Raw genomic sequence first — 25,319 nt, 5'->3', positions numbered from 1 at the left:
CACATCTCCTTAAAGCCCAAAAGCCATATCTAACTATTTACCTGTTGGTCTAATTGAAGATACTGTCTACATTTACATGACTCTTCTAGCTTGCTTTTAAACACATGAAAGCCTATTTCTTCCTTGTATTTGGCTCACCTTGATTTTTGAGGCAAGTTATTTGATGTGTGGAAGGTTTTGGGTTTTTTTTCTTTTGTTTCTGTCTTTGGACCTTAATATGCTTAACTGGTATCTGTTTTACCACATAACAGGATTTTCTTCTGGGTATTGGCTTTGTGCAGTTCTGTAATAGTAGACTTTGTAAATAGTTGCTCTAGTTCCTGGAATATGTTGTTAAATGTAAAATCAGAGGCAGCTCAAAATCCAGGTTCATGAGGAGGATGCTCCTTGAGATAATTTCCCTGAAGTGTAATCTAATAATTAAAGAGAAATGTAAGAACAGTTATAATTTTTTAGGCAATAGTTTGATGTTACCAGAGTTGTTACAATTGCCTCATGTTCATAAGTTATGATTACACTTACCTACTTAAAACTAAATATTGTGTAATTGAATGATGTCCATTTGAATTACAAGCATGGGTTTTATTGCCTGTCACCCTGCTAAACTGTACTTTGCCTTGCCTTTTAGCCTTGTTGCACTCTCCAAATTCTTCCATGGGGACTTGCAAGAGAAGAGATGGTGCAGAGCATGACCAAGGCAGTGAACGGTCTTGTCTTTGCTCTAGCTGGTCCTTTCCAGGACCATCCCCTGTCACTCCAGCCCTGGGCTGCAGGGGCCAAATGCAAATGTTCACTAAACTTTATTAATATATTTTAGCAGCTTTAATGTTTGTATTTGCCCTGTAGTTTAAACTCTGATGACAAACTAAAAAGAAAGTGTCAACCAAAATTCTCATAAACCATCCAAACAGACCTCAGTGGTTTATGACCTTCTCTTAAATGTGCACTGGTTTCTTAGTTGTATTACCTATACCCTTCACATCAGAAATGAGGAGGCTGTTTAAATGAAGGACAGGTAGGAAAGCTGGTGTGTTTAGGAACTGAAAAGGTAAAAGTTAACCTGTAAGGTTACATTGCACAATATAACTGAAAAGTTAAATGGTGAAGTGGGAGCCTGGTTTTAAAGATTAGTTCAGTAATATCAAGTGTTAGAAACATAAAGAATTATGTAAAAGGAGATGATATGCTTCTGAATGTTTTTATACAGTACAAATTAATAAATTTGTCTACTGCTATCTTTAACTGAGAGACAAGTAGCCTTATTTTTACAAAGCTTCTTTTGGAGCCAAGTGTCTTCCTTTAATATTGCACAGATACCTGTGTGACAAGATTTCAGCATGAGCTAGAGAGGCACTGCTGCTCCATGGTGGTTTTAATTGGTCTTGGTCTTGTTAGTCCTCCTGCTCTCCAGTTCTGGGCTCTGCATTTCCTTCCCCTCACTTATGCAAGCAGTAGTGTTCATCAGGTTCTGCAGTGGAGCAGCTCATGGAATTAAACTGTCAGAAAACCTTCTCCTGTTTTGTTTTGTCCTTCCTCTCGTTACTTTGCTCCTGGTTCAGAGTTGTCTTGAATTTGGCTCCTTGTGTAATCAGTTAATTGATGGTGCAAGCACAAGGGAGGGGCAGGAATATGAAGCTTGGAATTGAAAAGGACCATACCAGTGCCTAACATTGATCAGTTTAAATTCTTGTGGAATTGCAGAAAATTGCAAAACAACATTTATTTTCAGTGTTGTACGGTGTTACAGAAAGAAGATTGTTACAGAAGCTATTAAATGCCTTTGCAAACACAAAAAGGTAGCTGAGCACTTCACTAGTTATTCAGTTTTGGAGGCTGTACTTTATCTGAGTTGTGTACGGAGAGTGAAATAAAGACTCCATAGGCAGATGAGCTGTCTTCTGCCTGTTCCAGGAGGTAAGGGGCTGTGTGCCTCCATATAAGCAAGTCTCAAGAAGTAAGTTTTTCAAGGAGGAAAAACTTACATTAGCTACTGTCTTATCCTCTAGATATCTTAAGATGTGAAAAGCTGAGATTTCTTGGTGTCACAGGTACATAGCATACTTTCTAGACCTGTGAGCTTTGGGTTTTCTCTTCCAGTATTCTTGTGATGTGTTAATCTGGTAGCCCAGGCAATTCTGGTCCTGTGTTGCGAAATTATTTTAGACTGGGATAGCAAATAGCCTACATAAATTTCATAAAAGTCTTCAGAATTGTGGAAGAAAAGCTTTGTGATGTTTTCCCATGTTTGTTTTGTTTTGGTTTGTTTTTTAATATATATATATATATAAAATGTCTTTTGCAAAATAGCAATGTCAGTGGTGTGTAGCTTACTTTATAATCCTTTCCAAACAGATTGTTGTTACAAAAGGTAGCAGATACTGTTAATCCACAATATTTGTTTAGATCGCTAATTCCCAATTATGAACTTTTTTGTTTTTTCTTTTGTTACGGGTCTTTGGGAATGGAAAGCACCACTTCCATCTTCAATACAGTTTCAAAATGCATAGATAATGCAGTGTAGTACAAAATCTTTCCAAGTCATTGGGGGTAGTATTTCCTGTATAAACTATAATTAATGAAAAATACGCAACATTCTTTAGCATTGCCAGCATCCTCATGATTGCTCTAACCTGGGAGGCAGCATACCATTCGAAGTTACTGGCCTGGTTTAAAGGTGTCATCACCTTGACTCTTTGCCACACTGACTCTTGTTAAGTCTATTTGCTGTTTTTTCCCTGCTTTTTTTTTTTTTTCCTTTGTCACTGTTGTGTTTCATTTATTATTGCTGATGTTGAAAAGGTCAGTATTTCTGTTTTCTTCTCATTAATCACTTGATATTTTTTTTTAGCATGCAGAATCTTCGGTTCTTTGTATTAACACCCAAAGGACATCAGTTGGGACTCAGGACAATTGTGTTCGGCCCTTTGTTAGTTCTGTCCTGAATATTTTAATTTTTACTTTTTCCTCAATTTCATGGTTACTTCAGCCATGACCTGCATTTTTCTATCAGAAGAGAAACGAGCTTGAGCATTACTTTGTGGTTCTGACCCTGAAGTTAGCCATGATTTGAGCAGGGGCTCGGAGTAAATGACATCCAGTGATCTCTTTCAGCTTAAATTGTTCTGTGATTAATTGCAACTGTGACTCTGGCATTTTCAGGGGTAAAATGCAATTTATACTGGCTAACTAATTACTGAAGCAACTTACTGGTTTTTGCGTAAAAAAGGAAAACTAAAGGAAAACCATACTTGGGGGAGAATAAAGCTGATGTTAAATTGAAAGTGTGACATTTATTTCTAAGATAAGACTATCCTGTCTATGCAAGCGTGTTTAACTGCTGTCCAAGTAATACCCTGAAGATGTCTTTTTTTGCTTCAGTTTCAAGTTTCAATTCACCAAATTACTTAGATTTTAAAGTAATCTCAAATGTGAAAGTAATCTAATCACTGAAAGATTTTGTGTATTCCTCCATTTTTGAATGATGGATGGATTTGTCACTTCTGTGGAACAAGAGGGAAATACTGAACACATTTCTAGACACAGAATTTAAAAATCTGTATTTCCAGGAGGTAGAGAAACCACATGGATTTGGTTTTGTCTATTGCCATTTTTGCCATTGCCTTTTTTTTTAATTTTCTATGTTAGTTTTAAACCAGTGTGTCTTGAATAGTCTTTCTCTCTCCCCTCCTCCCTGTCCTTCTCTCTCCCCTCCTCCCTGTCCTTCTCTCTCTTTACACATAAACTAATATTTTTCAAAGCAGACTTTGTGTGTATATTTAGGGGAGCAACAGAAATATGAGAGAATGCTTAAAGTGTGTATAATTTATAGCAAAAGATCGTTGTTAAAAATTTAATTTCCTACGCAATATTGTGAGGTCTTACTGTTTGACAACCTCAGTTCTGCAGTGGAAGAATGTTTTAGAGTATTTCTAGCTACTGTTTTATTATACAGTTGTGTGTAGATGATTATGAAGTATATAATAACAGAGATGGAACTTCACATAAGTTATCTGACTGTTGCTAAAAATAATTCCTTTGTGTGTGTTATTGGACAAGATAAAAAGTTGTATCTGACACCTGCATTTTTGTGTTTGTGCCACAATTTGCAGAAGCAACATTTTCTTTTGCTTCTATGGTATTTGTGTTTTTAATGCACATTTTACCAAGCTGGTATCTTACAAAACTATGTCATATGGCTACAGCTGTCTTTTTATTTGCAAATGTTAGTAATATAAAAACTATAAGCAGAAGTTATATTTCTTTTCCAAGTGCCATAGCAAAGTATACACAAAGTAACATTTGGTTTAAGATTTTAATCTAGGAAAGTCATATTTCCTACAGTCAGCATTCACTGTCTCCGATTTCCACCTATCTTGCGTATTTTTCACATGATATGGGACACTTTCGCATCCTGTTAGTCGAACAGCTCATTTTCACGCAAGGCTTTTGTTGCTGTACAGTATCAACAGACATGGCTGGCCAAAAGATTTCATTTTGACGGGACGACGATTCAGTACTGCAAGGAGTGGGGTATGTATAGATAGCACTTCCGCAAAGCATGTGGGTACTAGAAAATAAGTTATCTGTCCGTTCTTGCCATCGAGAGTCTACTGAAAGAATCTTCCATTAAAATGAGGTAACTGTGATGGGGACTGTGGACTGCTTTTACTTACCAGATGGGCTGGGCAGCTCTTTCTGTCTCAGACTTGTAGTTATTTGTATTTGCACATAGGGAGCAAGCAGATCACAGGCTCTGGTAGAGATCACTGTGCTGGTCTGGGGTGAGTCATGCAGACCTTGGTCACTTTGTTTCCCTTGTAGGGGGGACTCAAGTTTTGGTAGAAAATAAATACTCTTTGCAGTTGCTCTTCTGTCCCTCCCTGTTCTTTTTGTACTTTGATAATTATTTCAGTGCTATTTGATAGTTGCTCACCTTGTTCGCTGATTATCTGCTGTCTTCTTCAGTGGTCTTACCTTTTTCCATGAAGAAGTCTTTCCTGAGCTAACTTTGGAGAGAACTGTTTTCTTCTCCAAAATTAACCATTCCTGAAAAGCTTATCACCATTGCTGCCGACTAAGCAGGCAAGGAGGTGTGAGTGTTGCCTTTAGAAGATAAATTTTTGTTTGGAGAGGCCATTGCCTTTCCTGCTGCACATACAGGGCCGAGATTGTCAAAGGGCTGTAATCTGATCTAAGAATGATACCAGTGTCCAGAATAACCCTTCAGTCCTGGTCACTTTGAGTAGGACATGGTAGCATTGAACTATTCTTACTAAAACCAAGAAAACGTATAAAAAGATATATAGTTGTTTATATTTTCTGCTTTTTTTTTCATTTCAAACTTTCCTTGCTTTCTTCATTGTAAATTCTCTGATCTGGAGTGCATTTGTAATATTATTACGCCTAGTAAGATGTGTCCCCAGTTGGAATTTCTAGTGAGACAGTATTAATGCTTCATACAGTTTTAATTAAAAAGTAATTTATATATACTGTGTGTGTGCTTACAAATCATGAGTTTAATCGTCAAAATGTGATTTGTGCCAATCTTCTTAATATCGATGAACTAATAGAGTTAGTTGAACCTGTTTGGACTTGATGAATTTTCCTCTTTTACAAACTCCTGCATAGTGAGGTTTTTAAGGAATTAAGTCTGATAGTGTTTAATTTAAGTTTTTTAGCTATTCTATTTCAGTAACAACAATTTATTTGAGTAGTGTGATTCTTATTTCTGATTTCCAATCTGTGGTCTTGTGTTCTTGAGATTCTTGGATTAATTTAAGTGGACTTCTGATAGGTAGCTAATAACTTCAATTTATATCAGAAGACTCACATTTATGATAGGCGCTTGCACCTCCACTGGGCTGGCTATTTCTAGGTATCTGCAAAATGAAAAAATTTCCAAAGCGCTGCTTCAGGATGTCACTTACTTTGCGTCTGTGCATTGTTTGGATGCTGTGTTTCTCACGGCAGCATTTTGGTGCATTCTCCTATATGTTTGTGCAGTTTCTTTGCATACCAACTTCTGCCACCTCTGTGTCATAAAAATTCAAATGGTGCTCTTTACCTGTTAGGTGCAGTGCTGTTGGCCAGGGTTGTGCAGCGAGCTTGCAGGTACCAGAACTTTTCCTTCACTGCTCTGTCTCCTTGACAGTGCCTGGTGAAAACGTAGATGATTTTGTGATCTGTGAACTAACCTGATTTCCTATTCCATCTATGTACTTGGATAAGTTTCTCCAGTATTAATACCTTATGTGTTTTTATAAGTTACTCCCTGCAGCCAGACGTCATAAAAACTCAGACTCAAACCCAGCCAAACTTCATACACCTGAGAGCTGGGCATATTTTAAAGGCTAGTATACAAAGCTGTGAAGGTTAAATGGACTTAAGGAATTCAAAATGGAAAAAAGTTGTAACTTTTTGTTACGTAAGTGTTTGTAAAGGGCAAAGTCTGCATGTTTTCGTAAGAAGATTGTCACCGGACCATTCAAACAACAGAAAAAAATGTTTGAAGTTGTTGAGATGTCTTAACCATTTTTGAAATATTTCATAACTAATTAAATGCATGTTTTCAAGCTGAGACTTTGTGTCAAATTATACCTGGAAGAAATACTCCTTTCTGTGGAGTTTACAGTGCTATTAATGGAAATCTGTAGGTTCTGATCAAAAATATCCTTGGCTAAAAATTGCCGATGTAAACTGATTTTTAAGACCACTGACTTGCCACATTAAAACAAGAAATAAAATAAGCAGGCCAGACGTAGCGCCTGCTTAGGGGTTTGTTTGTTTGTCTTACCGGTAGGGAGGATTTGATTTAATCTAACTGTACAGTTTTGGCTTCATCATTACTAACACTAACTATACCAAGAAATTACCAAAGGAGTTTATACCTCACCACTGCTGTTCTTTTAAATTTAAGTTGAATGTGTTGATTGCATTCATCTGGCTGTAATACATTTAAAGGCTTTGTTAGTCCAAGACTAGCCCTGCAAAGGGATCATGATAGGTTAACCTTTCAACAGGATTTCATAGCCTGGTACAGGCAGTAACGTAGAGAGAGGCTTTTGGTTTTCAGAAGATAAAGGATCAAGGCACGTTGTATCAGACTATGAAATACCTGCAGGTCGGTGGTGCTGGTTTGTGCCCAAGGACGCTTGAATGAGCCTGTTTGTACTGATGTACTTGTGAGTAGCCTGAATTACTGTGAGAGGGGTGCCCTGTTCCTCTGTGAGGTTTTCGGGGACTGAAGACACTTTGTACTTCAACACTTTGTACTTCATCATGCGAAGTACTGCCACTATAAGCAGTGATGGTACTTACACAGCAGTACAGGCCAGTGCAGAATTACTTATAAATGTAGTTCTAGGGCCAAAATATTTGCTTTGGTTAAGAACTAATGAAATGAGGTACCAGCTTGAGTCACTTTTTGAAGGGAATCACTGTTTTTAAAGAAAAATACAACTTATTGGAGAAATAGGATTTAGTTGTTGATGTTTATCAAGCATAGCTGCTGTTGTGCATGTTTGTCTTTGCTGAGGGTCTTCTCATTTTTCCTCCTGTTTAAAAGGTGCCAGGTTGATACTTCAGTCTGAGTCAGAAGCCACATTTGCAAGGTCTGTAGTAGATTCTGGATGCTGCTGAGTAACACTGGAATGCGATTTTACGACATCTTTATTTAAAGATGTCACTGCCCTGTTCGAGAGGTAGCGTGATCTGTGCGGCCGATACTCAGCACAGAGTTACTAGTGCAGCAACACCTTCGTTAACAACACTGGGCGTGGTGACATGATCACACCAAAGTCCCTAAAAGTGACTGGAGTTTCTGCCCTCTAAGCTGAGCTGAGGTAGATGAGTATGTGTGCTTGTTCTTGTTATAGCAATGCAGAGTGAAACAAGTTACCTCGCTTGTAATGTTAGAGCTCTGAGGCCTTCAGTAGTAATTTAAGCCCATTTTACTCGGTGTTTGTAATGGCTTAAGAATGTGTGTGTAGCATTATGTGTTTCAGCTGAGAGGAACAAGTGTCTGTCATCATCTGACTGTACCCACCTTTTGATTTCATTAAATTCCTCATGCCGTCACTGAGAAATACCTTATTAGCCAACTTTGTCTCTTCCCAGAGTTTTTTGTTGGGAAAACAAAGAGCAGGGCATTTGAACTAGGAGGGACATTAACACAGAATCAGAAATTTCATGTCATGACATCTGGTTCAAAACAGGGGTGACATTCCTGACTGTATTTTAAGCTGTAGGCTCCTTGACCTTGGTTACTATAACTAGCTTTTAAGCAGAAGACTTTCTCTAGCAATCTGTAGTCAGGCTTGGAATATTGTAACAAGGAGCATAACCTGTGCACCATGTTTTCTAAATGGATCTTTAGGCGGACATTTTAAAAGATGTATTCTTTTACTGTTTCAACAGTTGACCAGTACAGAAATGCTTATTCCCCTTCTTGGCAGTGACTGTTAAGACAAAGGTGTTGCTGCCTGTGTTCTGACTCAGACTGAGGGATGAGACTGCAGCATTAGTATAGGACCTTGAAACCCAGAAGAGGGAAAAAATATATCTTTTTAGCATAGTAACTAGCTCTTACGGAGCAGTATATAAATTTGCTTTGTATGACTTAATATAACAGTAGTGGCCCTAGAGTATTTTCAATTTTTTTTTCTTAACATATATTTAAAGCATAATTTCTAATTCTTGTATATATTTTTAACTTTCCCACAGATATGCACTTATTTGGCCATTATCCAGCTCATGATGATTTCTATCTTGTAGTGTGCAATATCTGCAATCAGGTAGTCAAGCCACAGGTTTTCCAGTCACACTGCGGTAAGTGAATGTTTTCTTTCCTGAATTAACAGTGCCAAACTGGCGTATGGTTCTCTTAAGAATCATTGCATATGGTCATGAAAGAGGCATTGCAGATACATTTTTCTGGTTATCTTGTGTTCTTTCAACAGAAAATACCAGCAATGCCTTCCAATAAGCATATTTCCTGTACAGGAAGTTAAATTAGTTGTTCTAGAAGCTGGGCTTTTCAAGTTGAACTTGTTATACTAAATTGACCTATTACAACAAATAAATCCTGTTAGTTAGATACTGGCTAGGCTAAAATTATTATGATGTAACATTGGGTTGTCTTATCAAAGCTGCAAAGTAAGGGCTGTGATACTGATCTAAGTTGGATGTTATGGATTGTTTTCTGATGGGATTTATGCATAGGTTTAGGGTTTATTTTTATATTTATCATAGGGTTTAATTTTTTACATAATTGACATGTCGAGTCACATTTTTAAGATTTTCTTGAAAAATGTTCATTTGAGAAGCTGCAGAAATGTGCAGATATTTATTTCTCAATTAGTATGACAACAGCAAGGTAACAATTTTTATGTTGATTATTTGTAAGCAAAACTAGTTAGAAATTTTTGCTATTGATTAACAAACTACTTTCAAATATTCCTGAAAAACTTCATCACAAGGTCTGGTTTATTTATTAGTTATCTGGTGGTTCATTTGTTATTTGTCTAGTGGTTTGTTTCTGTGGTGGTTTTTGGTTTGGCTTTTTTTGGGGGGGGAGGTGTTGGTTTTGTTTGTGGGGTTTTTTTTTAAAGGATTGCAAAATGTGATTGGAATGGCTAGCTTTGCATGAGGTTTAATCAAATTCATTTTAATCACATTAATTTGAAGATGATTGCATAATAATGAAAGGCAGCTAGTACTGAGGATGGAATTAATTAAAAACATTAAGAAAAAAACCTAGCAAGATTTTCCTTGCCTGCATACAACAAATAAACTTCACAAATCCTGTGCCCCTTTAATTCTTCTTGACAGCAAAGCAACTCAGTAATGGGAAAATGTCAGTGGGATGAAGGGAAAATAAAAAAGTTTATTTACTTTTAAAGAGATATTACCAAAATATTGTCTTGGGTTTGTGTGGGTGGACTGTTAACGACCAACCAGGAGCAACTGCATTCATGTTGAAAGGCAGTTGTATGACTCGCCACTACCTTTGGCCTAGACTGAAACAATTGTGAAAAAATGGTAATAGTGAAATACAGCATTTATATCCAGCCAGTAAGGAAAGATCTGAAAGTATTAGTATAGTGGGAAAAGGATTTACTAATTTAATGGTGGGGGCAGGTGTTAATTTCAATGTTTTAACAAGCCATCCAGCTATTTTTTTCAAAAATTGTTTCTTGCCCTTAGTTGTATGTGGTTTCTTCCTGCCCAGCTTCAGGTATCTTATGATTCTCTCAGTGACAGAAAAGCTTCTCTGCATATGGTCACGGGTACCATAAACATTGAACTGTTGTATTAATAAAAGATCTGCTACAGAACAGAAGAACCTGTGTAACACCTTGCTGTAGCCTTCTGTGGTTGTGTTATTTCCTGGATATGACCTTCTCGTGTGGGGAGCTGTATGAAAGTTGGTCCTGTTTTCACGTAGGAAGCATATAGAATGATGTTTCTTCTAGATGAGAGTGAAGTAATCCAGGTTAGGAGGAACTTGTTGAGCTCTTTGAAAGTAACGAGTTACCATCAGTGTTAGCATGTTGCCTGTAAACTGCAAAGATCCTGTGAGTCGCTGCCCTTTTTTCTTTTTCTCCCTTCTCCATTACTCCATTATTTATACAATTTCTTTTACTTCATCTTTATTAGAGCAATCCTGTTACACTGAACAATTGTTAAATTCTGAATTGCCTGATTTAAGAGCCTAAGGTCAATAAAGACTTTAAAAAAAAAGTAGACTGTATTAAAAGAAATGGAGAATACTGCAAATAATTGACCAAAGGTGTTACCTCTTGAAGATTGTACTTAGTCTAGTCAGACTTTTTTTCAGGAAAGATGTGCTGGAATATTGCTGAAAGGCCTGTGGAAGAGCTTTAATTTTATAGACAAAATCTTTTGTTTTAAAGAAGAAACAGTAAAGGTGATATACTAAAATCATATAAAAGAAGTTTTAGAAGAGAGAAGGTTTCTTGGAGGTCTTGAGAATTATTGTAAAAAACCTAATAATTTATTTTCAAAAAATTAATCTGTTAAAAGTACTACATGTTGTATAAGTGACATGCATCTACTAAACTATAGTTGTTTTCGTAACAAATGAGAAAGATCTAAAGAAGAGCTACACATGGATCTTATTAATTGATCTGTAGTTGCATTGTCTGATGAGAAAATGTTAAAAATCCTGCAGTAGAAAACAGATCAACCATAAGCTGCTTCTCTCACTGGTTATGTTATGATATCAGTAGTACATTGGGAAAAGTCTGGAGAAGGCTTCATTTGAGACATTGATTCTGGCTGCACTAGGCTCTTCTGTGAAGCAGGAATATTTAATTTTCAGTTTTATTTAGAGTTTTATCACCTGTTGGACACAATCAGTTTGGTGGATCAGGTTTTGTTTAATCAGTTAGGCCATGCAGCACTATACCTGTAAATTCAGTGATGCTGAATGCACCTGCCAGTAGACTTTGAGGTATTTTAGACTATCATATTTACCATAAAATGCATTATTTTACATGTCTTGAATTGCAGCTTTAAACTTGCAACAAAGACAATGGAATGAGAAAGCATTAGAAGCCACTACTGGTTTTTTGGCTCTTGAAGACTGCGTCATGGGGAGTCTCTATTGCTACTGACAAGGACTTGTAGAGATCTATCCCAGAATCTCCCACCAAGTGTGATTTGTTAGTAATATCCCTGGTAAGACCCAGTCCATATTCTCTCAGTAAGGATTTAGGTCCATGCCAGACACGTGCTTTGTGTTTCTAGGTTCCCTGCATTGTAACTTGAAGGTCTTGGCTTTGGAGCAGCACTGGAATGCTTAGTTTAGCCAACACTTTTGTAACGCTTCTCTTGAGCCCTTGCTGGCATAGCCTTTCTCCAGAGCGTAAAGAGACCCACTGTTTCTTTAATTTCAGACATGTGGCAGCCATCCTTGATGCCTCTGGGAAGTTGTGAAGATTATAGAGGCAGATGTTGTTATTTAACTTTTAAGGGTTCGATTCCTGGAATATCAAGCAGAAAAAGCGAAAAATCTGCTTGTGTTTCAGGCTTTTTTTAATGGGAGGCGGTGCATCATACAACCTTCGACCAGTAGAAATGAGGAAGGTAAAAGAAGAGATCTGGCTAATTAGAGGACTAGCTTGCTGGACTTGAGTCGTTGTAATAAACACTGTGTAAAGCTCAATGTTGTGAAGTAATAGATCTGTTCTAGCCTCTAAGTCAGAGAAATACTGAATTATTTTTAAGAGCAGTTTCACATCCTTGTATCTGTGGGTTAAACATTTATATCCATTTGTATGGATTAAACCATTCATGTACATATGGTGTGAGCCCAACTGAAAGAGAGACTTGCTGTTATAGGCTGTTGAATAAACCATATAAATCAAAGAATTTCTTGAGGTCATTCAGTATTATTGTGCACTTAGAAAATGGTATATCATAATTTCATCAGCAATAGGGTTGTTTGCTTCTGAAGCCAGTTCTTTTGAGTAACTTGTTGCAGTGGTACAATATCTTAGATTTTTTTTTTTTTTTTAATGTGTGAACACGTAGTTGTATTTATTTCTCCATAAAGTAGTTTGAAATAAGAAGTCAGTCTAGTTATGCAGCTTGTAGCATTTCTAAGTGTACTTGGCATGTGAGGAATTTTAGTTTTGAGACTTTGTTCTCAAATGCCAACCTCAATGAAGATACAGAGCACTTCTTGGGACACCAAAAATGTAGTGTTTTAGTATGTCTGAAGTACCATAATCTTCTTGCTGTTTGCTTGGGGTTTTTTCTCCAATATTTTTTTTCCCCAGGAAATTTTTTAGGGTGGCAGCCTGTGTTGAGCACTGTCCATATGACTTCCATGAACTCCAGTTCTGTGACAGTCTGTCTATTACTTGTTAAGATGGGACCCATACCATTTCCCAGGAGATGTTTCTGTTTTCCTTTGCCCCCCAGAGAGAGTAAAGATTCATATTCTTATACTGCATTGTCCTTTACTAGACTAAAGAGCATCAGATACAGTTCTGGTTATTTTTTTTTAAATGTTCCATAGAATAGTAGGCTTGTTAACTTTGGTCTTTTCTTGTTGAAAGGAAAATCTCTCATAAAAGGTAGCTCTGGCACAGTGAAGAACAAGCAGTGTACATATAGAGAGCTTGTCAAAATATCTTGACTTTTGCTTTTAATGTGAGGAAATAAATTAATGACAAGAAAGTGTTAAAAGTAAAGTACGGGGAAGAGGTGAATTAGCCAAGCTAAATAATGCAGCTTGATTAAACAATAACTGTAGTATAACCATCAAAGAAAGTTTCCAAACATATTCTGGAACAGTTTCCAAAACTGTAGAGGTTATCTTAATGAATTGAATAGTTAAGATCCCCATTTGATGAAGTCATAGCATACAGAGAACAATTTTGCTTCGTCAAGGAGAAATGACCATGAAGATCTCTTCTTTTGCTAATTGGATGCTCATTGCTATCTATCCTGCCTGTCTCTAATGTTATTCTAACAGGCTTCTAATTAAGAAGTAGAAATTCTTATTTCTTAAAAAAGAAGAAACCTACTTTTGATTTTCATTACTTCTGAGTTATAAATCCTTGGGTTGACATCCTTATGTCCTTATGAAAGTTGGAAAATTATGTTTCCTTTTTATCCTTCTTTTTAGCTGTATAAGCATCATTTAAAAGAAAAACAAACTAGAAAGTGATGGAGCACTGAAGAATACAAATAAATTATTTTCCCTTCCATATCATAATTATTTTCCTAAGAGAGATTATATATTTTTAATTACTCAGACTAGCTATTTTATATTGTACTAGTTGCATGTTACAATTTAATGAATCACGATTAAAGACAAGAAGGCTGAGTTTACAGTATGAATAAGAATTATTTGCTTTCTTCACACTAGCTGTAACATTACTAGCTGGCATCTTTTTTGCATAAGGATTTTGATAACAACTATCACTGTCACTTTTGATGGATTATTCTCAGTTTTTATATTATTTTCAATTATTCAATGCCTTGGTTTTTTTCTTAAATACAGCTGTTTGGGGTTTTGTAATTGTTGATATTTTATCCATTGCAGTTGACCTTTTATCAGGGGAGTGCTCTTGTACCCTTCAAGGACAATGATATTTTGAGTGATTCTCCTGTCACTGCGATTTTTTATTTTTTTTTCCACAACCTTGTCAAAACTTGTTATATGATATCATTATTGATTGAATAACTTTCTGGTTGTCACATGGTTAGGTTTCACTGCATAAAAGAATTAAAATAATGAAAATTACTCTCATCCCTCCTGCTTTTTGTTAAATATGGAAACAGCAGCAGCTAGACTGACAAGAATCCCAGTTTTCTTTTTCTTTTGATGGAGGTGGGGGGAGAAGGAATTGAATATTTTGTGTGTACCTTATTTGTACGTTTTCACTTGTGCAATTGCCTAGGATACACTGATTTGTCTATAACTTTCATTTCCATTACTTTAAATTGGAAGCCCCTATTAGCTGAAAGCATATGAAAACTTCCCTTTAGTTTTAAGGTCTTTCTATCAGAAATCTTGTTCTGGAGACCAAAGTACAGCCAGGGGCATAAACCTCTGTCTACTGTCTGCGATGAAAATCTAAGCTGTAGTTACTGTAATGGTACATGCAGGTTATGTGGGTCTGTCATGTCCGTGTCATTTCAAGTTCTCCAAGCCCAGTGTAATAGCATTCACTGTGAAACTGTGCTCATAAGCCATCTTTTGCGCCATTCCCGTAGAACTTAAATAGTACATGGCTAGATGGACAATCCAGGTAGAGCAAATATTATGCTTGAAGAGGCAAAACTAAAACAGTGCTCCTTTGAATTCATCTTTTCCCCTACATATTCTTGGAGTGCCATATTTTTAGACTGTCAGCAATTCTTGAGACTCTGAATAGGTACAGAGACACAAAATCTGTCTTTGTTTACTCCTTGGAGAGAACAGCTCTATATCCTAGCTGCTGATAGACTCTGGCCAGATTCAGAAAAGCACTTAGATGCGTAATAGATAATCAATGGACATTTTAATACTTGATTCAAATGAAGCAATGAATAAAAATCCTTCTTAGCTGCTTATATGCATGAGAGTGTTGGTCACCTCAGTATTGGCTACTGTGCTCATCCAGGACTGCGAACAGCTTCTTTTTTTCATGTGTGTCCTGGAGAGAGCTCAATGAAAGATACATTGACGAGGCCATGTTCATTCAAGAAAACAAAACAAAACAAATCCTACCTTCTCTGTAATTACTTGCCCAGGAAGCAAGAGATTTGGATTTAGTAGCCTTACCACTTAGGAGCTATTCTGTCATCTTCCACCTCCTAGGAGAGGAAAATATCCTAACCAGCAGGCACACCATAATGCAGGCTAAAACAAAACTAGGGCATGGTTTTTGCATTGGAGATGTATCAGACAAAGTAAACCTGAATGTAGAGAGTAACACCCAGATCCAAGGGACGGACTGTGACAGGGACTGAAAAATGTGCATCTGATGCTCAGAGCAACAGCAAATGTAATGTGTCTTCACCTTGCAGGTTGCTGAGATCTGCTTGAAGCTCGAAGGAATTTGTTGTGCTTTCTTTTCTTAGTCTAGCATGTGAATTAAAAGTGGAGCTGTGTTCAGACCTGCTGACCTGCTTGTTTAGAAACAAGTAGCACAATATTTGATAGAGTTGGCTTTTTTTGTATTTACTACTATCATCCCACTGCTTAAACTGCTTTCTTCTTTGTTGTTACCAATTCACCATCAGTAACAGGGTCTAAAACAGAGAAATTCAGATATCGAAATAGATATGCTTTATAGAGTAACAAGGTCAATGAGTAGTGTAAGTAGGAAGCTGACAACTTCCCATAGATAACTTCCGCACTTCAAAAATTTGCCCTAGGTTGATGTGTCAATTGAAAATTTCTTCATTCAAAAGATTCTTTGAATGAGAAAGCTGGAACATTTTGGCAGCATTGAATCTCAAAGAATTGTGCATTGGGGAGCAGTTAGTATTCAACAGAAGAAAATGTTCAGCAGTGAACAGAATGCTACACATGTATGCAGTTGCTATTAAGGACAGTAGCCTTGCCCCCCCCCCCCCCCCCCCTTCCCTATTTCTGGATGTGTGTATGAAATTGAAAAATCTGGGAGTAAAACATTGGTTGTCTTTTCCCTATTTTTTTCTATTAAGTTGTGCCTTCACAGTGCCTTGACTGTGCTGTAATTTTACAATGCTCATCTTAAATTGACATAGGAAGTAGATTGAAAGAGTAATAATGACACTGGGCTTTTCAGTGCAATGGAAGTGTATTGTTCTAGTGCACACATAATTCCTATCATTATAAATTAGCTTATTTCTTTTGCATAGTGTATTCATTGATAGTATTTGATTAGTGAACCCTTTTGTATTATTTTTTTTACTTCATATAAATTGCGGTAAACAATGCAGTACTTTCTTGAACTGGGTGTTGTCATGGTATTGATGGGAGATACATATCACTTGTAATTTCTTTCAGTCAAGATTTTAATAGAGATGTAGTTTTAAATAGTAACCAATAAGGATTTCTTTTAAGGAGTGTCCATTAATAGAACTCAGCTGTTGAAGGTTGACTGTAGCATTAGGCTTAAGTTTAATCTCCTACATACTATAATTTACAGGGCTGCGTTTAGTGCATCATTCTTCCAGCTGCTTTACTGGTGGAGGGATGGGGGTTGTGATAGTGGAGGAGGGGGGAAAGGTATAGTGAAAATTTTCTATCAGAACCTGTAAAAATCTGGCAAAATTAAAAATAGGAGTATTTGGCTTGAAGTTTTCCATAGCCTGTCTTACTTGGTCTGAATAAGGTGGATGTCTTCCATCTTAGAGAATGAATGTTTTTAAAAGTATTATTTTAGAAAGAGTTCATGGTCCTATTCCTAGATAAAGTCCAAAACAGAATTAAGAGCTTTTTGAATTCACTGTTTGGAAGTGTTTTGGTGAGTAAAAGATAAGCAAGAACAAATCCTTTTTTTTTCTATCATACTGTGATGCAGTGTAAAGAAAGGAAATTTGAAGTGGAATCTGAATTTGCCAAAGGCCCAAACAAGAAGTCATTGTTTCTTCACTGTATTCAAAAGTATAGAAGTGCTAAGATCAAGTCTCTTCTCTGTGTTATCTCTTTGTCTATGCTGCATGTAATCAGACAGGAAAGATGTGGTAGGGTTTTTGAGGGTGGGGTGTGGGGTTTTTTGGTAGTACAGTGTTTCACTCTGCATGTGTTATAGAAGGTAATTAACATTTGGATTAGTCACTACCAAATATTATAAGTTCCATTTCAAGTCTGTAGAAGTCCTGTCTGCATGTAGCCCTGACCATTGACTGTGACTTTTAGCAGTTGTCTAAATGTTTTGGGTTAAGTTAATTTTCTAACTGTTGCAATTTCTACTATGTTATCGTTTAGCAATTTCTTGCAAAGCATGTTATAAGTTTAGGAACTTCTTACTCTCCTTCTACTAAAATTTTTACTATAAGCTGGCTCATAAAATTGATTCTTGTCCACTGACTATTGGCTTTTCCCAAAGCAGCAATTTTTGGGTAGTGTCTTCTCTAGCAGATGAACATCTCCTGTGCCATGAGTTGTGGTTGCTGAGTCTGCGTGTGAGGTAGCAGGTGGGACTGGAGGTGCAACTCATCTTGTGTGTTCAGAGTTCCCTTCAGAGCTGGAGAACTGAGCCTGGGAGGAGGTTGGATGATCCCAGAATAAATTCTGGCCCTCACAGCTGCCAGGATTAGACTACTTTGTTATGTACAATGGTGAGTGGAAGGAAAACTGTAATGGCAGTGTGTTACTTTCCAGAAGTACTGCTTCTGATAGTCTGAAATACTGCTTTCCAACAATGTTTCTGTTGCCTTTTCTAACATCTACAGGCCACTTGGGGTGCAGTGGAGAAGACGAAAAGTCCCTTGACATGCAGGAGGATGATAGGATAGTCATATGTCCTTTTTCATAGAGGCGCAGTGGAGAGCAATTGAAATAAATACCGACCTGTAGTTCAAGACCTTTATGTTTTTTTCAGGCTGGAAGTAGTTACGTTAAATGTCTTTCATGAGGAAATAATTTTTTAATTTGGTGTTTAAAAAAGCCCTTATTTTTTAGTAGAGTGAAATCTCAGTTGTGATAAACTAGCTAGTACAAGGCTTGCAAGTCTACTTTAGATACTTTTCCCACAATTTTCAGTAATAATATTGGTCCTAGATTATGTATACCTTCTTAATTTTAAAAATATTTCTTCTTCTTCATTTTAATATTATTTTTTTCCTCTAGTATCTAAGCATGTTTGTCACAGCTCCATGTTTAAAATCTAGTGAGTTCTGTTTATTTCCTTGTAATAGTAGTACACAACCTCTTGGTACCTGACTAGTGCCAAATCTATTCAAAACATTTTATTTGCATGCATGAAATACTGTACTTAAAATTCTCATCATTACAAATACAGCTGAAGCTCCATGTGTTTCCCATTTCACAGTCCTGTAGTGATTCATATAATTATCTTAATAGCTTATTGCTATTCTATTTAACTGGTGATATTAATGTAATAATTGTCATATTAAAATCTAAAATACTGAATTAAGCCTTGTTCTGAAATACATTTTATTATTACAGGTAGCTTAGACACACTGTAGGCTTCTGTTTTCAAAATAAAATGTTTTGCATTCATCTAGATAGATTAATGAAATTATATTCTACAAGATGTAATGAAAGAACTGTTTAAAATGTATTAGGCAAATTATGACAGGCAGCTCATTCACCTCACTACGTGTATATTTTGATTTTGATTCAATTTCAAATACTTGACTTAGCTTCCTGCACCAAAACCTGCCTATTGTTAAGATGCCTAAAGAAAATTTAGGAAACTTGCCTCATTAGCTATTTATGTTTGTGAGACTAGTGATGCTGTTAACCAGGAACATTTTCTTTCACTACTGTTCCGGGAAATAACAGATTCCCCCCCACACCCCCATTTTTGGATAGGCTTCTTGTTTCTGCAAAATAATCTTTTATCATGCCTAGCATCTGCTCTGCAACTAGTGAAGTATAAGTAATACCATACTGACATAAAATATCAAACATTGCATATAAGCACTGTGTTTAAGGCAAGCATTAATGTATCATTATTTGATACACCTGCTTTCACAGTTTATTCCCTGTGTTGTATAAGGTACTCTTTTCATGAGTATATCATCAGTGTTGTGCTTTACTAATTGTGTAACTAAAGAATTATTTTTTTTTTTTAATCTGGTTTTAGGTTTGATATTGGTGATTGAAAAATTGTTTCTTTTTTTTTAATTCACTTTGTTAGGAAAAGGATTGGCAGGAAAGAGTCTTATCTTTGTGCTGCTTTTACCTCAAAATATTGAAGCACGAAAACACCTGTGCAAGCTGAAACATGGACCAGTAATTGGCCAACAATACTGAAAAGGTCTACATTGATTGTAGGTGTTTCAGATTGCTTTAGTGTCTATTTGTTAGTGATCAGATTGCATGAACTCTGGAGACCAGTGCATCGTCGTATGTACTTTAAGCTTTCTCAAACTTGTGGTAGTATTGTACATGTCCAAATGAGTCTGAAGACAAGTGTTTCCTGATTCTGTGACTCCAGGTAGATGAAAACGGTAAGGTATCAGTAAAAATAATGCTTTTGAATTTGGCTAAGACAACAAAGGATTAGTTTACTGTTTAAATAAATCTTTTTGTCACTGTCTAATGCCAGATGTGTTTAGTGGGAAATGAGCAGTAAAGCTTTTCAGAAAAGCAGTAAAGCTTTCATGGGCAGGAAAGGCATAGTCAGGACCAGACAGTTAAGGGTGTGGAGAAAGCACAGTGCAGAACTGCATGTTTACTAGGATGAGTATAGAAATGGTGCAGCAAAAAATTGAACCTTGAGAAGAAAAGTCTGGTGTTTGTGCTGCTAAACAATTTTGCTGACCCAGTGGGTTTTTTTAACTTAATGGAAGCTTGAGAGCTATGGGGTCCCATGGAAAGGATTCTCAAAACTTAGTTATACACCTGTGTGAAGAAATACCTACCTCTTGATTTGTTTTTGAACCAGCAATGAACATTTCCTGTCTACCTTCATAATAAATGTGCATCATAACCCTCCTCTGTTGTCATTTATCCAGTTTGACAAGTCCAAGTCTGTCTAATTGTCACTCTTGTAGAGACTCTCCATATCTTTGCTATGTGTTTTTGTATCTTGCCCAACTCTTCAAAACCATTTTTGAAAGGAGGGAAGCAGTGGTATGATGGGCTATATTCCTTGCCTAACATTTGGTTTGCCTTTGTGACCACTACAGATCATTGAGATGATAATTTCATAGAACTGTTACAAGACCAGTATCTCATTACTGTGCTCAGAGACCATCATTTTGTATATAAGGTTAAGGTAGTTATGTTCTTCCATGTCTGTCACTTTACATGTCTCTACATTGAATTTCATTTACTATTTTATTATACTGTTCAGTAATGTTAGGTCTTTCTGCAATCTGTTGATTTTTGTCCTTAGTACTCCAAGTAAATATGTATCAAAGATCTTGTTCTGTCACTAACCACCTTCTTTTTTGGATTATTTCTGAATATGTTGAATAGTTCAGGCCCTAATGAAGACTCTTGCTGCATACTGCTGCTGAAATTCTTTCATTGAGGACCATTTTTACCCTCTTTTCCTTGTCCTGTAAGTAGTTTCTTAGCCTTTGGGTGGGGGTTGGAACCCTCCTATCTGTCTCACAGCAGTTATCTTTCCTTTAAGAAATGTGAATACGTGGCCTTGTTTCAATTGGAAATTTAAGTAGACTCTGTCAATTGGATTTCCCTTGTCCATGTGTCTCTGTATGCCTTCCAGGACACTTGTGACTCATAACAGTCTTTCACAAAACTACACTTGCATGTCCCCAGTACATTTTACTTACCTGTACGTACACTAACTTGGTTCCTTCTTAGAACTTCTACCTCTCTGGCTTGGATACATTGCAGACTTTCTGCTTTATTTCTTTGCACTCCCCCAGATGTCGATGTTGCCTTCTGATCTTCAGGTACAAGGTGGTTTTCAGTGAGAGGCTTTGCTTGCTTGTTAATAGCTCAATAACTGCATCTGTGGCTTCTGGAGAGCTCCTGGATGAATACAGATGGTCCAGCTCTGTCAAGCCACTTCGCAGCCTCCTCTGTGACTGCCTCAGTTGGAGACAGGATCTCCAAGTCCTTTGGAGCTTCTGGACCATGAAGGTCATTTTTGTCAGGACTAGAAAAGAAGCAAAGTTTTATTTATGCGTATGTGTTCGAGTGCATGTGCATTTCTGTATGTATGTATATATATTGGCTGATCAATCCATTGCTCCCGAAATGCAGTTGTAGCCTTAATTCTGGAATAACTACTAGGGGGTGGTTTATTGCCACTTCCTGGGTAGACACATTTGGAAAAAAACGGCATTTTTTTTCTATAGCGTTCTGAAGAAGAAAATCTACAGGTTTTTCACGTTAGAGAAACGGCTTGAGTATAACTATTTTTTCTTCTCATTTTCTTAACAAAATAAAATCATACCCGTCGAGGTGAAGTGTGGCACTTGGCCTAAGGTAAAAATCTTTCTTTTAGGAGACCGAAGAAAAAACAACGGACATGAAAGTCTAGGTCTGCAAAACAATTTCTGATCCTTTAGCCACTAGTGTGGAGATTAGAACAGTTAATGTGCAACGTGGGACATCCTATTTACCCTTTTCTTCCCTAATCTGGGGAGAGTTGAATCAAAAGCACCTTAAGCAGGCTACCTGGTGTCAGTGGGTGTTTGTAATCTCTGATGTGGACTGTGTTCTCCTTTCCATGAAGAAGTGCTAGTGGGAGCTGGGGTATCTCATCTGTCAGGGAGTGGTAGAACAACTCTGCTTGTGAGGCTTTGCCTGCTTCTCCAATTGAGTGTTTTATATGGAAAAGGAATGGAAAGGATTGAGAGAGGCTCAGAATTACCTGCAGGCTGAGGGACTGGGTGGTTTTGCTACTGAAAGACACAAGCTCAAGTCCACATTGATTTCTTCTCTCCTGTTGATGTTTTTATTTTGCATCAAATAATTAAATAGCTGTTGAACAGAGTAAGAGAGAGAGTTAATCCCTAACTCTGACAAGTAAGATACCTGGGATCCAGCCTGTGGTTCAGGAAATGTGTTTATAAAAGATTGAAATCATTTCAGCGGGAGGGAGGGAGAGCAAAGCCCCTCAACACCCTTTGCAATACTTGGTCCTCATAGTCAGAGCCCTCTTCTGCAGAGGGGAAGATTTGGGTTCAGACTGATTACAGAAAGGTGAGTGCTTTAATCAGGGAAGTAGTAATCTAAATGGGGTTCTCCACCTTTCTCTTGTTTAGAGACTTAGCACTTAAGTGGCTTTTTAATAGCAAAATATTTAGAAATATTTAGTATTTTATCAGTCAGAATTTTAAAAACAAATCCACTCTCTGAACCAAGCCAAAGTAGCTGGTCATAAAAGAGAAATAAAGTCAGTCACAGAATTGTCAGAGAATCGTAAATTGGTATTTGGGGGGGGAAAAAGCCATAATAATATCAGCTCCTGTGTTTGTTGGATCAATGGTAACTACTGATGTGTCCTGAGTATAAAATAATTTTGAGGACAGTCAGGATGCTCAGACAGCAGTTACCAGCAGTGGGTTGGTTGACAAAGCCTGAGCATTCCCTTATGATTCGTCTGTCTCATCTCGGCACAGCTCATGTCCAGTCGGTCTGGCAGCTGTGGAGAGCTATGGGCTATATGTGCACCAAGTTAAATATTCCCTGACACATGGCATGATAATACCCCAGGTTCCCTGTAACATTTGCCCTATTGAGGTCAGGGTGGGGTTTTTTTCTTGCAAAGAGGTAAAAGGGGGGAAAAAAGAGGACACCCCCACCACTATCCCAAACCAGACAAACAACCCTTTATATTTTCCCTCAAGAGCAGAAGGACAGGCACAAAGGACATTACCCGCAACCCTAGTGCCACAGTTCACGTTTCCCAGCTTAGAGTCCTCGGAGTCAAGAAAACTTCATCTAGTGTCCGTTTGTCAGACTTGGGAAGAACTGGAGTATTTTTGGGTTTCTTCTCTTCCATGGCCCAGATCCTTACTGCTCTTTAAGCCTTATCTGGCAGACTGGGATTAAATCAAATCAAAATTAGCTTGCCTTTGCATTTGAGAAGCGGCAAGAATGAAAGGTCAACAGCAGTGCTGCAGTGAGGAACACACTTAGCAGGGTTTTGGGGTTTTTTAAGAGAACTAGGAAGAGAGGCAGGTCAGGATATTTTCATATCCAGTCCTTGTTGTGTTCACAGTTTTCACTCCAGTTTATTTTTATAAGCTAGAGAAACAAAACCACAAATACTGGACTACCATGTCTCACAGACATTAGTAGTTTTGAGATCACTATGATACCTATTCAGTCATTCCCAAATTTTTGACTTCTTGGAAACAGACAGTTGAAAAGATTTTATCTTGCAGTTAGCATGGGTCAAGTGAAGATCCTGCCTGTGCATGCTCTGAGGTGGTTCCTCATCGACACTTTCTGCCAGTTTTATCCACGTGCTTTCCTGCCTTCCCATTGCAGTTCTGCCTTAGCACTCTCAGCAAACAGTTGTAGAGAGGCATAAGGGAACAAAAGCTGAATTGTTGCTTCTGCCCTAATTTGAGGATGCCCAGTCATCCTGAGCCTGTAAGTGGCCTGTTCACTCTTCATGGGACGAAAAGTCAAAATATAAAGGCAGATTTTGGAAATGCAGGCAGGAAAAGGTGAAGTGTCTTTCTCCCTGCATTTCTGAGATCTGTGTCAGTGAAACCTGGCAAAGTTACCTTCAGTCTATTCTGCTTTGCTTTCGTCCGCAGAGAGGGATTCAAATTACTCAGTAGTCCCTGTGCTGGGACAGTTTTATTTCCAGTTGCTTATCATGTGATGCAGTTATATGAAGGAATTACAAAGTTGTTGCCAGCATTTGCACCAGAAGCACTGTTTAAGCAGACAAATTCGGTTTGGTTTTGCTTTTTAAGGCACAGGTATGAATGTGGCAATTCTAGCTAGATAGTATCACTGAAATGAAACAAAGTTAAAATAAATGATACATAGAGCTTCAAATATCATGGTTTCAAAAGAGAGCTAAAACCAAATATATTCCACTGACCACTTAAAAGTTCAGCTAGCTTCATGTAAGACTTTCAACCGTTAGTTATTCACTGAGGTTTTTTGCTCCATAGTTCCATTTTATAAAACAAAGATTTTCAGTTTCTAAACTATCTTAGTTTAATGTCATTTTAGTAGAATTGCCTTGTGTCTTGGTTTTGGTTTTTTAAAGTTTGACATTTAATGTAGGGTTGGATTGAGTTTTGTATTTGATTTTTTCCAAAACGTACATACAACACACACAAAAAAGAAAACGGTGTAATTATTTTCTTTAATGCTTAAGGAAAGTTAGAATATCTATTGGAAGGTTCTGATTAATGGCAAGACAATATATGTATGCCAACTGACTCTCTGCAGTCAAGAGTTGCATAATATCAACTGTTAAGCAAGTAAAACAAGTGATGCTTTTACGTGTTTTATGCTCTAACAAAACTGTCATCTCTGCTGCTGCATCATATCACACCTTTACTTTGCAGCGTTCCCTTCTTTAGCTTTGCCAAATACAAACTGTACTACTCCACTCAGATCTACCCAAACAGAATTTTGAGGACTCCACTACTACTTCCTTTTTTGAAACCTCTTTTATGAGAAAATCTTAATGAAAAAGTATTACAGCCTTCTCAGTTTCAGTTAACATAATCATCTGAAACTTGTGCGTGTGTTTGTGTAAGTCAGCTAACTGAAGATCTGACCTGGGCATTTTATGTCAGTGAAGGAGGTGAATGCATAAAGCATGGCTTAACTCAGCTTTGTAAAGCGTACCTTTGGAGTTACGGGCAGCATTTTCTTTATGGTCGTCTTGTGTTTTTTTTGTAAATTTTAGAGCAATCATTTTGTGTTCTTATGTGGCTGTACAGCATCTGCTTAAAAAACTTAGTGTTATAATTTATAAAGTATAAGTTATAAACTATTTCATCACAAGTAATCTTACTGGGCAGTCCAGACAGCAAAGACCTGAAGGTCCTTATTCAAATGCATCTTCTGTCTCCTCTAAAACGGAATGTAATGTCAATATGGTGTCTCTGAAGCTGATAGAATTGATGTTTGGTTTACTGCCTGTAGAAAATGTATTAAGTAAGTGCAGGGAGTTGTGACACAGGAAGGGGTTAGACCCTTGCTTCAGTCAAAGAGGAAG

General features: G+C 37.2%; 1 protein-coding gene across 6 annotated transcripts in view; it reads left to right on the top strand.

Moving 5' to 3' along the window:
• ATXN7L1 (ataxin 7 like 1) overlaps positions 1-25,319 on the top strand; it is a 130,913-nt gene that overhangs the window by 33,343 nt on the left and 72,251 nt on the right. For 5 of the 6 annotated variants that reach the window (XR_007507613.1, XR_007507615.1, XR_007507614.1 and 2 more), the window contains exon 3: positions 8,722-8,826. The exons of the other annotated variant lie outside the window; for it this stretch is intronic. Coding sequence is in view for 1 of the 5 variants with exons in the window: in XM_049813604.1 (XP_049669561.1) it covers positions 8,722-8,826 (105 nt within the window). In the remaining 4 variants the exon portion in view is untranslated. The remainder of the gene's footprint in view (positions 1-8,721; positions 8,827-25,319) is intronic. 6 annotated transcript variants of the gene reach the window in all.

This window comes from Accipiter gentilis, chromosome 11, assembly GCF_929443795.1.
Source record: "Accipiter gentilis chromosome 11, bAccGen1.1, whole genome shotgun sequence".
In the NCBI taxonomy this organism is placed as follows: domain Eukaryota; kingdom Metazoa; phylum Chordata; class Aves; order Accipitriformes; family Accipitridae; genus Astur; species Astur gentilis.
The sequence above is the reverse complement of the archived record's forward strand: the minus strand, read 5'-3'. Positions and strand labels throughout refer to the sequence as shown.